This window comes from Phoca vitulina, unplaced genomic scaffold, assembly GCF_004348235.1.
Source record: "Phoca vitulina isolate PV1807 unplaced genomic scaffold, GSC_HSeal_1.0 scaffold46, whole genome shotgun sequence".
NCBI lineage: Eukaryota > Metazoa > Chordata > Mammalia > Carnivora > Phocidae > Phoca > Phoca vitulina.
The window spans coordinates 6,745,785-6,760,280 of NW_022589749.1; the positions used below are offsets into that span (position 1 = coordinate 6,745,785).

A 14,496-nucleotide genomic window follows, 5' to 3' on the forward strand; every position below is an offset into this window, starting at 1 on the left:
ACTCGTGCGAGGCCCAGCTCCCACTAGAATGTCACCCCTGGGAGGGTGGCCACCATGTCTGTCTCAGTCACCGCTTGGCCCGAGTCCAGCACACGGGAGGCGTCTGGCATTGCCCAGGGGCTCCCTACTTTGTGAATGGCTAGAGGACTGGTCTCACCAACAAAACCAGCTGAATCTGACTGATAGGCGTTAAGTAACTCGGTTGAGACCGAGAGGACAATAGTGTTTCACAGTGTAAATGAGTAATATGAATCTCTCCTTAGATTTACAGCAGAGAACTGACAACTACCTGTTTTGTTTCTTATAAAATGATTTCTTTCTGCCAATGTTCATGCAGTGCTGTCAGAAGCAGCAAATGGCCTTGTTTGCTTGTGGCCTAAATCTATTCTCAAGGGACAAGCTGGTGTCCTGTGGTATACAATTTACTCCTACGAGCCTCCTCTGTCATCCCCACCTGGCACCATTTACACTCAGTTTGTATGCTTCCTGATCATTTCCTTATGTTTTACAGACATACTTTCTATTAGTTACTCCTAAGTTCTTGCAAATAGAATCCCCTGCCTCCCGAAGCTATTCATTGAGTGGGTGCTCAATAAATGCTTGAGGAACTGACTCATGGATTCTGTATTCCGAGTTATCCTCTAGATACGAGCTGCTAAATGTCAGCATTTGGCCGGTATAAGAGGTTGAGTGACCTATAATCCCAGTTTTTCCTGGACATTTCCAATGACGTAAATGACCAATACCATAATATAAGAAAATGGTTTTATTCCTAATTCTTAGTTCCCATACAGTTTACAAATACACGTTTACTCTGATAACACGGCTTTGCAACCACCAACGCAGCTGAACTAACACCCATAAACACAGGTGGGGAGACAAGTAACATCCACTAATGTTTCTCTACATAAACTATTCTTTTCATGTCATTTTTTAAAAACAATTGCAAACAGACTACATAATACGTGGGCAAAAAGGCAATTAAGTGAATCTCTTGAAACACTAAATGTATAATAAACAGTGCATATTATCAACATTTACATGATTCACATCAAAATGATGACATCCTAAAATGTATTCCTTTTAAAGGATAGATTTATCAATAAAATATTACATATCTTTTAATACTCTGGTACAATACTTCATATAATGCAGGAAAATTAAATGTAGGTCTAGTCATCAGCTTAATAAAGGATCCTTTTCCGTTAGCTTTTATTAATAAAAGAATCACAATTATGTCATAAATAAACAGGCAAATTATTAATTACATGATTTGAGGTTTAGGATGAAAACTTGTAGAAATTAGTTTGATATACAGTAAAGTTATACAACACACTAAAACCAACTGTTTAATATTTTTGCCTTGTGTGAACTGCCCATAGTGAAAAAAGAACAAACTTTTCAATGATGGAAGATACAATAAACTGTATTTTGGAACTTATTTTTCAAGAGGAAGAGGGAGAAAGGTTTCAACAACATTACGATCCTAATAAAGGCATCTTGAAATCCGGGAGGCCATGTGCTTGCTATATAAAACTTTATTCCCCCAACAACATACAGAAAACAGAAACTGTACTGGGTGTGTCCTTATGTCTACAGTCTAAGTTCCCCTTACGGATTAATAAGCTACAACAAAACACTTCACAATTGCATACCCTTTCCACATTCCCCCCGAACTAGAAATAACCCAGGATGTCATATTAGTTCTTCAGATCCCCAGTAAAAGAGCCCCTAAAAATAATCTTGATAATCTTCTTGGCTGTTCCAAAGCACCTAGGCTCCATAAAGAAAGTACAAACACCAAGAAAGTCATACGGCAATTTTCTCATCCCCATTTAGCCGCATCTGAAAAGTCACTGATTCAACGGGAGAGAGGTCCGTGATTTTCAGGAGGGTCACACACTGGAGGTGAGGTGTCTTTTTTATTTATTTATTTATTTATTTTTTTAAAAAAGCTCTTAAGACTCTGAAATTTGGCTTTTTAAAAAAACCCCAATACCATGTGTCAGATAATTTCTTCACCCCAAATATAAAACCCTATGCTTATCATTTTAAAATACTCCACCAGCTACGGGATTTTGTGCAAATTTAATGTCTACCAGCAACCCGGGAGCAGAGTGCATCCCTGTATCTATGACACCTACTTGCCAGGTAACTGGATTCAACCTACTCGGGTTCTGACTGCGCTGGCCCCGCGCCCTCTGACCTCCTCACAAACCACCTCTCTCGAACTTTCATGTCCACTACTTTTTAACACCTGCACCCCCACCTCCCCACATCTTCACGGCCTCGCTCCCTGATGCCAACTCGGGGAGAGCAATCTCAGCTGAGAACCTGCAATCCCCTTTTCACCAGACACACGACAAACCTCGGCAACCTCGGGACTACTACAATCTTGTCTTGGCAGAAGTTTACATAACATGATGGTTTGCTGACTCCGTGGAGGGAAATCTAAATGAAATCAATGTCCTGTAACAAACACAGCTAGCCGAGATCAGGCATTTCTGTTCCAAGCACAGAACAACTTGATCTTAAGCTACAAGCGGAGACGTTAATGCAGCAGATAAACCCTTGTATGCTGGTGAAAGACTTGGGCTCCAAAGTCCAGAGTCTCAACTGTACCACAAAATCAAGGCAAACTAGAAAATTTCAATGTGACAATGCAATAAAAAGAACAGGATTCAAGATCGTTGTTGCACATACTGAACTGGAATCTCTTCCTTTACAAGCTTGACGAGAAGACAGTAGTTACTGACATTCCCCTTAGAAGGTAATTACCTCTGGGCCACACCTGCGTTCTAAAGCCATTCTAGGCTCAATGGGGGGGGGGGGGGGTCGATGTGCATTTTGTCTGTGAAAATGGCAGCGAAGGCAGTCCCCAAACTACCTCAAGGTTTCACGGGAGGTAAAGACCTCAGAACGGAAGTACTACCGGGGCTGGATTGGGAGCCAAAGCCAGAAGAATCTGCGTGAGGAGACCGTAACCTTATGGCCAAGTCACCGTGGCATTTTATTATCCTTACAAAGTCCACCAATGACACTTTCACTGAAACATACCCACTGAAGGCTGATTCCACACACAGGGCAAAGAGGACGTCTCTGGAGAAGGCACTTCAGGTAGAACGGCAGCAAATCTTACTGCTTGATCGGAACCAAAACGAACTACTGCTCATCCAGTCTGAGGCGCGGCCTCGTGAGGAGCGCCCCCTCTGGGCTGCAGCCTGCCTGAAACCTCGGGCAGGGAGGAAGCACTGCCCTCTGCGGGGGGCCCCGGGACAGGGTAGTTCTGCGTTCAGATGCTCTGCCCCCTCAACACATCCATCCTTACGAGACCAGTTTCCCCAAGTGACGGCTCAGAAAATATGCTCAGAGCCAGCAGAAGTGGTTCAGGAAGCTTCTAGAAGGCCCTCTATTTCTCAGTTTGACTTCCAGCTTACACCAGCTATTAGAAGCGGCTTCCATTTCCCAACGTCACCAGCAGCTTCTACTTTTGCTAACAATTGCTGTTTTCCTGTGACACTGGTTCTGACAGCCTATTACTCTGGGGGGCCCCCCGTGAATCACACCTCCGCTTCGTGCCCTCGTGCCATCCCCCCTTCCTGAATCTGGGCTGGGCCTGTGATGCTTTAATCAACAGAGGGCAGGAGAAGTTCTGGGTTTAAGTCTTAAGAAGGCCTGGCCATTGCTGCTTGACACCCTCGGGAGCTCTGAGCCGCCATGTAAGCAGTCCAGCTACCCTGCTGGCGGGGCCCCTGGGAGCCACCGCATGGAGGAGAGGCCCGGGGACCTGCAGAAAGAAGCCCAGCCATCCCGGTGTCTTTGGGCGACCAGCTGACCACACAGGCAACACCAGCGAGAGGACAGGAACAGCTCAGCTGAGCCCAACCCAGATTGAAGAACAGGGAGGAGGCAAACAAAAGAAGTATGGTTTCAGCCACTGCATTTCGGGGTGGTTTGTCACCAACAATCGATAACCACGACACTGGTTGGTTATCCACAGATGCACTTTTTCTAAATACAAGACGATGACTCAAATGAAAAGAAAACATGACAAACATTTTCCCACCACCTCCTTCTCAGCCAACAGGCTGAATGGTAACTGGCGATCCGCTAAGAAGAAAACACACCTTTTCTCCCAAGTTTCCATGATTCTTTTTTCCCATGATTTTTTAATGGCAATGCAAAGGTAGAGAGTCGACTTCTGACAGTCTGGGGCCACTGGCCTAATGATCATTTAGCCAAAAAAAGAGGCCATCAAATGACTTTTCCACTACTGGATAAGCAATGATAAATGAAACTGTTCTCACTCCCACGGGATGTTGTCACCCTTCCCAAAACGTTTTTCCTCTTATAAGTGCCCTGTCATCCCTCACAAAGAGAAAAATAATTGAATTTTTAAGGTTATAAAAAGAGAAGAAAATGCCAATAAGTAGAATTTGAATCACCGTCATCTGTAAAATACAGAGCACAATTAACTGCTTCCTCAATTTAAAATAAAATTCTATGAAATATAACACTGTCTACATTGTAGAGATGATTTCTTCTTATCTGAGGAAATGAGTAATTGGTAATCAGGTATTGTTGAGTTAGAATACAGTGGTCTTTAAATGGTTTCGAATTTTGCTTATCCAAAGGTAGTCAACCACAACACAAGCCTTCCAAATTCAAATCATTCTTCACATATACTTTCTTGCATCTGGTCTTGATCTTTTTAGGGAGAGGGTAAAGGTCCACATCTGGGGAAGAAATAAGTTAGAATTTTTAAGGAGCACACATCTAAAAGTTTCTCAAGGCATTAAACCATTTTTCAAGGAGATGGATAGCTTTTAAATATACTACCCACTGCAATGGGAATTTCACCGTGCAATACTGAAACTGTGAGTTTCCAACACACATCACGAAGTGGGTCACTGTCTACAGGGGTGACTGACAGGGAAGAGGCGAGAGGAGTTCCCAGCGACAGAGCTCGTAGGGGTGTGGAGGTGAGAGGGGCGCAGGCCCAGGGATGCCAGAGCCCTGGGTCAGACAGCCCGGCAGGGGCCAAGGGGGATGAGAACTCGGGCATCCTGATGCCGACCCTCCAGAGCTGTGTCCCCCCGCTTCCCGGGTCCCCACAGACCATCTCCCAGCACAGCTCGGGTCAACCGACTCTAATACAAACGGAAGGAGCACTGCCATCTGCTCTTGCTCACCCGTACCAACCATCTCTCCACAACGAAGTACCAGCGTGGCCCCTCCCAGAATTAATTCTGTATTTGGTTTCAATCCTTAATGAACTTGAAAATAAATCCAGCTTAGAAAAAAGGAGTTTAGGAAGAGAAAAAAGAGGCTGGTTTGTAAACTTCGTTACGGTGCCCCTCGCTAGAATACTCACAAACAATCTGCCTGCTTAAAAACACCACAAATGATATCAACAACCGGTGAGCGCTTCCATTTAAATACCTAGGTCTGTGCTGACGTCCTGGTGGGTGTTCTCATCTGAAACTTTTCTGCTGCTGCATCAGACCCACGTTTTCATAGACTCTAGCATTATCTTCTCTCATTCTGAAAAGAAAAAAAAAAAAAAAGGAAAGAAAACATGAATAAAAACGCCGACCATGCTGTCCAAGCTCGCATGGTATTTATAAAGCACATACTCCATTCTTTGAGGACCCGATACGGTGCAGACACAGGCCCCAGGAGCTGCGTTCTAGGACGGGCTGTAAGACATAAAACATACAGCAATATCAAGCTCAAAGTGGAGTAAGAGCCTCGAGTCCCCGTGCTCTCTGGGGTTGGAGGAAAGCGAGCCTTTTTTCTGGCGGGCAGAGCAAAGGAGGCCTATACGATGAGGCCTTTGAGTAAGACCTTCAAGCCGGGTGAGACGTGAGCACATAGAAAGGACAGGTATTCGTTTCAAGCAGAGGGATCCTAATGGGCAAGAGGTCCAAGGAAGGAAAGCGCAGGTGCAGTGAGACCCACAGACCCATGTAGCCCCGAATCCAGCTACATGAAGGGGAACAATGAGGTGAAGCTCAGTGGTGGCGCAGGGCTCTGGGATGGAGGGCCAGTGCATCAGAGGCCAGACTCCATTCTGCTGAGCAGGGAGTGGAAATCAGAGCAGTCTTGGGGGGACAGGGGACCCGGCAGCCATAGATGCCAATCTGAGAGGGACAAGAAGGGGCTTGGGGTCCGGGGTATCCTGCGTTACACCCTGTAAGGAACATGATGGGAGTGGAGAGGCAGAGAACCTGCCGCACGGGGAGGCCACTGGCAATAAGGGAGTCGTCAGAGTTCATGAGCTCTGCCAATATTCGGGGAACGCTCTCTGGCCAGGACTCAGAGCCCGGACGAGCTGGTGCCATGGCAAATGACTACAGATAGCAATTTAAAATACCAACTTTCCCCATCAGTCCACCGGGAAAGGAAAAAGCAGGCAGAAGGAAGAGGCAGCTTGGTGGAGAGAATACTTTTGCTGTATAATTTCATTTCAATGTTAACTAGAAGCCAAATGTAAATACAAGCCTCATATTTGCTATCTAAAACGTGTATATAGAGTATTAAAGTCAGCAGGGCTTTAAAAATCCACATCAGAAGCAAACAGAGATAAGACTCTTGGGGGAAAATAAAAAGTAAATGTTATACCACAGACTACCTTAGAATATAGAGAAAAACAATAATTTACCACTGCGGTTCACATAATCAATTTAACAAATGTTCTCCTAACACATGTTTTAGCTTAAACAAGGGGTTGGCAAAGTTCTTCTGAAAAGGATCAGAGGGTAAGTAATTTAGTCTCTGCAGGCCATACTCAGTCTCTGGCATATAATATTCTTTGTGCTGCCGTTTTTATTTTCATTTTTTTTAAATATAACACCTTAAAAACCATTCATGAGCTGTACAAAAACAGGGCATGGCCAGAATCTGTCCCGGGGGCTGTAGTTTGCAGACTCTTGGTTTAAAGGCTCAAAGGAGATGTCTGTTCTCTGTTGACCAGAAAATTAACAGATCATGACCGTGTCGAGACATTAATGGTCAACTTATTTGCTTTTACTTAGCAAAGAGTCTTAACACAACCAAAGGGGTGTTACCCACTTTTGTTGTCTATCATTAACAACAGAAGTTATCCCCACCCCATAAAAAGGAAAATGAAGATTCTTCTTAGAGAACCACTACTTGATATACCGATAACCTCACATAATCACAAATAGTGTACCAATCAGCCTTTGGTTTAGGTGAATTAAAATTTAGTTCAGAAAGCCACTGCCACTCACTACTCAGCTGGGCAACAATAATGACAGGCGTGTGCTGCAAAGACCTGCTGTTTTTTAAGCTTTTCTATAGGATTGTGTTCAGGTAGAAAGAATTTCCTTCATTATTACTTACTCTGCACAAGATGGTGTTGGGGTACAAGGCGGGAGGGGACTCTGATCTCCACTTGTCTGGTCCGTTAGAGAATACTTAATATTTGTGTATTCATGCCCTTTCCTCTTGCTTTTCTGAAAGGTGAAGATTGCATATATGAGGAATTGGACTTTTTTAAAGGGAAAAAGAAGCAAAGAAGGCATTTTACCAAAGAGAGACGGACAGACAGGCAGACAGAAAGGCTGGACCCTAAATAATGATATGTTGATCAAATGTCAGGGAATTCACCTCAATGTAAGTAACACCATAGAAGTGAAAAGTACTTTTGAACCATATAATTCAAAAGCACAGAGTCATGCATTAACAACTTAGTATATTAAATCAAATGTATCTATTTCTGAGCTAAGAGAGAATTCTCACTTTCTTTGCCACATTAACATCTAATCATTTCATAGTTCACTTGCAACACATTTAATGATTCTCAGATAAACAGTTGGGAAAAGAGTTCCAGAAATAAATTCACTCCAAGTAAAAATGGCCCACAGGTACAAAGGATGGTAATGCTTTAGCGTCTCTTCCCCGCCTCCCACCCCCAGCCCAGAAAAGACCCTAGCACCTTTAAAACTTCATTTTTGGCTCTAATGATACCCTTGAAAAAAAAAAAATTGGCAAGGAAAACCAGCAGAATGTAATCTCATTACAGATGCAGAGTGAACCATATTTGGTAGGAGTCCCGGTTAGATGATTTATCACTCTTCACTCTTAAGTTCACCTAAAAACAACCAATTCTGAAAATCGAACCCACCAATCATCATTATATAATGTTGCCTTCATTCTAGGATTATTCAAGAAAACCAGCAAATATTAGAAAGCGTGCCCACATCAAATACTGACGTGTAGCAGAGACTTCCATTCGCCGCTGGGAGAGGGTAAATTGGTGCGCTCTTAGTCCAAACTCGCAATACTAACCAGTTAGTATCCAGTAATAACAAAACTATATTCGACAACCTTGAACATTCGCTTCTTGAGAAACTCACACACAGAAGCCTAAAAGGGCTATGAAAGGATGTCTAGTGACATGTTATTCTTAATAATGTTTACACCAAGAGAATGAATCAATGTGATGTATTCCTATCATGAAATAATCTGCAACAGTGAAGAGGAGCAACAAAAAGAGAGACTATGTGTATCAAAACAGGTGTCATTATCAATGTTAAGTGGAAAAACACAAATTACAGAACAATACAACAGTAAGATACCATCTGGCTGAACATTCTAAACGTATAAAACAATGTTATCTACTATGTGTAGATTATTGGTATTTGTATTTTAAAATATAAAAAGAGACTGCAAGCAGGGGTACCTGGGTGGCTCAGCTGGTTGAGCGTCTGACTTTGGCGCATGATCTCAGGTCCTGGGATCGAGCCCTGCGTCCAGCTCCCCACTCAGTGGGGAGTCTGTTTGTCCCTCTCCCTCTGGCCCTCCCCCTGCCCGCACTCTATCTCTCTCTGTCTCAATAAATGAATAAAATCTTTAAAAAAAAAAGACTGCAAGGGCGCCTGGGTGGCTCAGTTGGTTAAGCGACTGCCTTCGGCTCAGGTCATGATCCTGGAGTCCCTGGATCGAGTCCCGCATCGGGCTCCCTGCTCGGCGGGGAGTCTGCCTCTCCCTCTGACCCTCCCCCTCTCCTGCTCTCTGTCTCTCATTCTCTCTCTCTAAATAAATAAATAGAATCTTTAAAAAAGAAAAAAAAAAAGACTGCAAGCCTAGTGATTGCCCTGGGGTTCCAAGGATAGAAATGAGGGGTGCGCTTGGGCTGACAGCTATACCTGCCACATTTGATTGCTGTTATAAAAGGAAAAAGAGGGGTGCCTGGCTGGCTCACTCAGAAGAGTGTTTGACTCTTGATCTTGGGGTCGTGAGTTAGAGCCCTACGTGGGGTGTAGAGATTACCTTAGTAATAAATAAGTAAATGGGAAAAAACTTGGATGAAATGTGACAAAACGTCCAATTTAGGTATAGTACTATTACTTTAAACTTTTTTCAAAATGAAACATAAAACAAATTTAAATTCACTGGTGAAGGTTCTTCTTCCTCTCCTTACTCTAAACTCGCCCCAAAACAGTAGAAAATCTTATTTCACATACAACAAGAGTTGTTACGACTCTAACCTATAAATTCTAAAGCATCTCTGCGACCATATGTGAACATGGGACCAAAATAAAAAGGAAGCTGGACAGCCTAAGAGATTCACTGTCTGACTCTCCACAGAAAAAGCCTGACATGAACAGGCAGCTAGCTGCTTGCTGTCCGCCTCATCGTGCTGTCTGCAACCGTGTGGAAAAGGAAACGTCCTAAAGGACGACTGGGTGCCCAGGCCCCTGGATGACCCCATGGAGCCGAGCTGCCCACTTCCTTCCCAAATGGCCTGCCAGCTCAGATTTTTACGTTAGAAGAGAAATGAGCTTCTATCTTGTTGAAGCCACTATTATTCAGGCTCTGTTAAGGCAGCCCAACCAGTTTGTTAACTGACCAAGCAGCCATCACGGAACTTATAGTCTAGGGAAGAAGTTGCAAAAAAGAAATCCAAGGAGAAAACGTTTTGTTTACTCTACACAGTATTTTAATGTTTTGAACAACTGTTTTTAAAAATCGAAAGGCCTTAAAAAGCAGTCACAGATTTTTAGCACTGAAATACTGACTTCCACAGGAAACAATTTTTTTAAAGCTAGAATTTAAAATGAAATATTAAGTGGAAGACCTGGCAGAGAACATCACTTATTTTAAAACTTATTCTGGACAGTTGGGCACCGACTCTTGGTCTCAGTTCAGGTCTTGGTCTCAGGGTTGTGAGTTCAAGCCCTGTGTTGTGATCCACACTGGTGTGGAGCCTTATTAAAATAACTTAAAAAAAAAACAGGGAGCCTGGGTGGCTCAGTCGTTAAGCGTCTGCCTTCGGCTCAGGTCATGATCCCAGAGTCCTGGGATCGAGCCCCGCATGGGGATCCCTGCTCGGCGGGAAGCCCGTGTCTCCCTCTCCCACTCCCCCTGCTTGTGTTCCCTCTCTCGCTATGTCTCTGTCAAGTAAATAAATAAAATCTTAAAAAAAAAACAAAACCTTAATCTGGAGTTGAAAAGTCCTAACTCGTTTTTTTTTTAAATAAAAATGTGAAATATACAATCAATAAGTTGAAGCATAAGCTTGCTTTCTACTCAACACTTTTTTTAAAATTGTGGTAAAAGAAAAACAACAGATAACATGAGATGTAGGCTCTTGACAAAATTTTGAGTGTACAGTGCAATCCTGTCAAGTGCATGCTATCGCTGTGCGGCAGGCCTCCAGAACTCTTCCATCTTATATGACTGAAACTCTATACCCACTGAACAGCAACCCCCATTTCTCCTTCCCTACTACTTTCTTGAAGGAAAAAAAAAAAAAGTATTTCTACATAAATTACAAAAGAATTTTCTAATGGGGAATACTTAATACAAATGAGACAGGAATTATTTCAGTGAATTAAGTCACTCAAAGAAAAACATAAAAACGTTGGAGCTTCTTAGCTTATTGAGAAAGAACAAGAAATAAAACTGATCCACAAATCAGATGAGTTTATTTCTCAGTACTGTGACAGCCCAGGCTGTCCATATAGAACAAGAAAAAAATCTCAGGGGAGAGGGGTTATTTTGATTTTAGGGGGGCAGAGGGTGACTTGTTACAGAGCCCTAAAAAAATGGTCTGAAATTGATCTATCCTTCACCTGAATTCAAGGACACAGCAGAGTTACCAAACCTTTTGTAATATTGATAATAAATCTTACGGGCTTGACAGCTGATACAGTCAAGGATGAGAGGAGGGTCCAACCACAAGTCTCGAAAATCATCTGGCATTAAATATCCTGCCACGTGAAGTAATTGCAGTCCATTCTTAAACTGTAAATTACAAAAAAAAGCCTGTGGTGCCTGGCTGGCTCGGGTTAGTAGAGCATGCGACTCTTGATCTTGGGGTCGTGAATTCGAGCCCCATGTTGGGCATAGAGATTACTTTAAAAAAAAATTAAGACTACAAAATAAAGCATATATTAATTAAAAAAAAAAAGAAAAGAAAAGAAAAGCCCCAAAGCCAAGAGCAGGAAGAAAGGATCAAATGAAAATGCTCTAGGGGCATCTGGGGGGCTCAGTCGGTTAAGTGTCCAACTCTTGATTTTGGCTCAGGTCATGATCTCAGGGTCGCTGAGATCAAGCCCCATGCCATTCCGTGCGGGGGGCAAGAAGCCTGTTTAAGATTCTCTCTCCCTACTATGGACTCCGAGAAACAAACTGAGGGTTTTAGAGGGGAGGGGGGGTGGGGGGATGGGTTAGCCTGGTGATGGGTATTAAGGAGGGCATGTATCGCATGGAGCACTGGGTGTTATATGCAATGAATCATGGAACACAACATCAAAAAAAAAAAGATTCTCTCTCTCTCTCTCCCTCTGCTCCTCCCCTCCCCTGCTTGTGTGCACATGCACTCTCTCTCTCAAAAAAATAAAAAGAAAAGAAAAAACAGGATAAATAGAGAGAAGAGACAAATCTTCCTTACAAAGGAATTCTAAATAAGTTATGTAGAAACTACCCATTCTAGAAGCTGGAGCTTAATTCCTCCCCTTCCTTTGGGTATGGTCTGCACTAAATGACTCACTTCCAAAGAACAGAGTAAGGACAAGGAAAAAGAGTCACTGTTACAGTGAGAGAAATCTGGCAGACACCACCTAAGCCTAGTGATGAAGATTAATATCCCCAGGCCATGTTGTTATCGGGTGCCCCTTGAGTGATGAGAAGGGCACCTCGCAACTCACCTTATTGGTACTCTGCCCAAAAATCCATTACTCTAATCAAATCACGAGAAAACATGAGACAAACCCACACTGAGGGGCATTCTACAAGATACCTGACTAGAACTCTTCAGAAGTGTCACGGTCATGAGAAACAAAGACTAAGAAACTAGTACAGACCCACAGGGGCACTAAATTCAATGTGGGATCCTGGACAGGATCCTAGAACAAAAAAAGAACATTCGTGGGAAAACTGGTGAAATCCAAATAAATCGCAGAGCTTAGTTACCAGCAATACATCGGGGTTAATTATTTAGTTTTGATAAAGGTACCATGGTTATACAAGATGTTAACGTTACAGGAAATGGATGATGCACACATAGGAACTCTGTATTATCTTTGCAACTTTTCTAGAAGTTTAAATATTCCAAAATAAAAAGTTAATTTAAAAAAACTACTGGAGGGAGGAGAGTATGTGTGTGTATACATATATACCTCATATAATATATAAACTTCATATAAATATGAGGTTGTAGAGCAAGGGCTCAACTAGAGCACGAATTAATTAGCAATTAGCCATACAAATAATGCTATACCAGCACAAATAAGCACAGCCAGTACCCAGATCTTGGCTTCCAAATACCACTCACTCTACAATAAAGAGAATCAGGGCCCCTATGAAAAACAGCTGGGAAAGTACAGGATGAGTCTTCATATTCTGGTGTCAAAAAGTATAAGGAAGTGAGATGGGGGTGCCTGGGTGGCTCAGTCAGGTAAGCGGCTGCCTTCAGTTCAGGTCATGATCCCAGGGTCCTGGGATCGAGCCCTGCATCGGGCTCCCTGCTCAGCAGGAAGTCTGCTTCTCTCCCTCCCTCTGACCGTCCACCCTGCTCTTGTTCTCACTTGCTCTTTCTCTCTCAAATAAATACATAAAAAATCTTTAAAAATATAAGAAACTAAACAAATGAATGGGGGGGAGGCAAACAAAGAAACAGACTTTTTCCCCCCCCAAGAAACAGACTCAACTACAGAGAACACACTGATGGTTACCAGAGGGGTGGGGGATGGGTGAACTAGGTGAGGGGATTAAGGAGGGCGCTTGTGGGGAGCACCCGATATTGTACATAAGAGCTGAATCAGTAAATTCTATACCTGAAACCAATTTTACACTGTATGTTAACTGGAATTTAAATAAAAACATCATTTTAAAAAAAGGAAGTACTCAAAAATAGGAACTATCAAAAGGACACAAGAACCAATTTGAACAGGTGCCCAACTAGCCAAATTTGGGACAATTTAAGCAACAAAATAAATAGTAGTAATGAACTATCACCCATTCTGACATGAATGAATGAATGATGAATGAATGAATGAATGAGAAGGGAAAGCTCTTCCTTAGAGAAGGCTCCCACCTAATAAATGAAAAGGGAATTAAGGTCTACGGCCATACCACCCTGAACGCGCCAATCTCGTCTGATCTTGGAAGCTAAGCAGGGTCAGGCCTGGTTAGTACTCAGATGGGAAAAAGGAATTATGGAAGTAGGAAATCACCACTGGGCAGATATCACAGGAGTAATTTTTCCAGGCAAGAATAGTGAATACATGACATGTAAAATCAGTGGGCAAAAGGTATGATGGAAAGGAGGTTATTTATATAGTCTCAAACATCTTCCTATAAGATATTAATTAAAAAGGGGGAAATCGTCCCTGTACAGTGGAGAAAGAGAACATTGCCAGTCGATGAAACGCATCAATAGAGGTGCTCCTGACGGGAGGTATCAGGATGCAACATCACTTCTGTGCCCGTCCTGTCAAAAACACAAGACCTGAATCTAATCGAGGGAGCACATCAGACAAATCCAAATTGAGGGGCATTCTACGAAATAACTGGCCTGAACTCTTCAAAAATGGCAAGGTCGAGGAAGATGAAGACTGAGAGACTGTCCCAGACGAAAGTAAAGATACTTGACAACCACATGCACCAGGGGACCCTGGACCACAGAAAGACCGGAGGAGGACAAACTGGCCAAATTTGAATATGGTCTGCAGATTAGAAAATAGTGCCGTATCAATGCTAGCTCCCTGGTTCTGATCATTTCACAATGGTTAGGTAAAAGAATGTCTTCATTTCTAGGACATACACATCAGAGTATTAAGAGCCAAGGGCGCACAAATGGTGGCAACTTACGAGCATTTCATTTTTAAAAGTACATATTGTATATATAGAGAGAAAATACAAATGAATGATAAAGTGTGTTAAAATGTTAACAGGGTGAAGGGAATTCCATACACTGTTTTTGCAAATTAAAAAAAAAAATTTAATATTGTTAAGTGGAAGTTA

At 42.7% G+C, this 14,496-nt stretch overlaps 1 protein-coding gene across 2 annotated transcripts in view; it reads right to left on the minus strand.

Annotated features, from left to right (window-relative positions):
- Positions 1–753: 753 nt before the first annotated feature.
- Positions 754–14,496, minus strand: part of PTPN11 (protein tyrosine phosphatase non-receptor type 11) — an 81,501-nt gene continuing 67,758 nt past the window's right edge. For both annotated transcript variants that reach the window (XM_032431262.1, XM_032431261.1), the window contains exons 14-16: positions 7,366–7,478; positions 5,443–5,544; positions 754–4,736 (exon numbers count right to left, since the gene is read on the minus strand). In XM_032431262.1, coding sequence (XP_032287153.1) covers positions 5,475–5,544; positions 7,366–7,478 — 183 coding nt within the window. In that variant the 3' untranslated portion in view covers positions 754–4,736; positions 5,443–5,474. The remainder of the gene's footprint in view (positions 4,737–5,442; positions 5,545–7,365; positions 7,479–14,496) is intronic.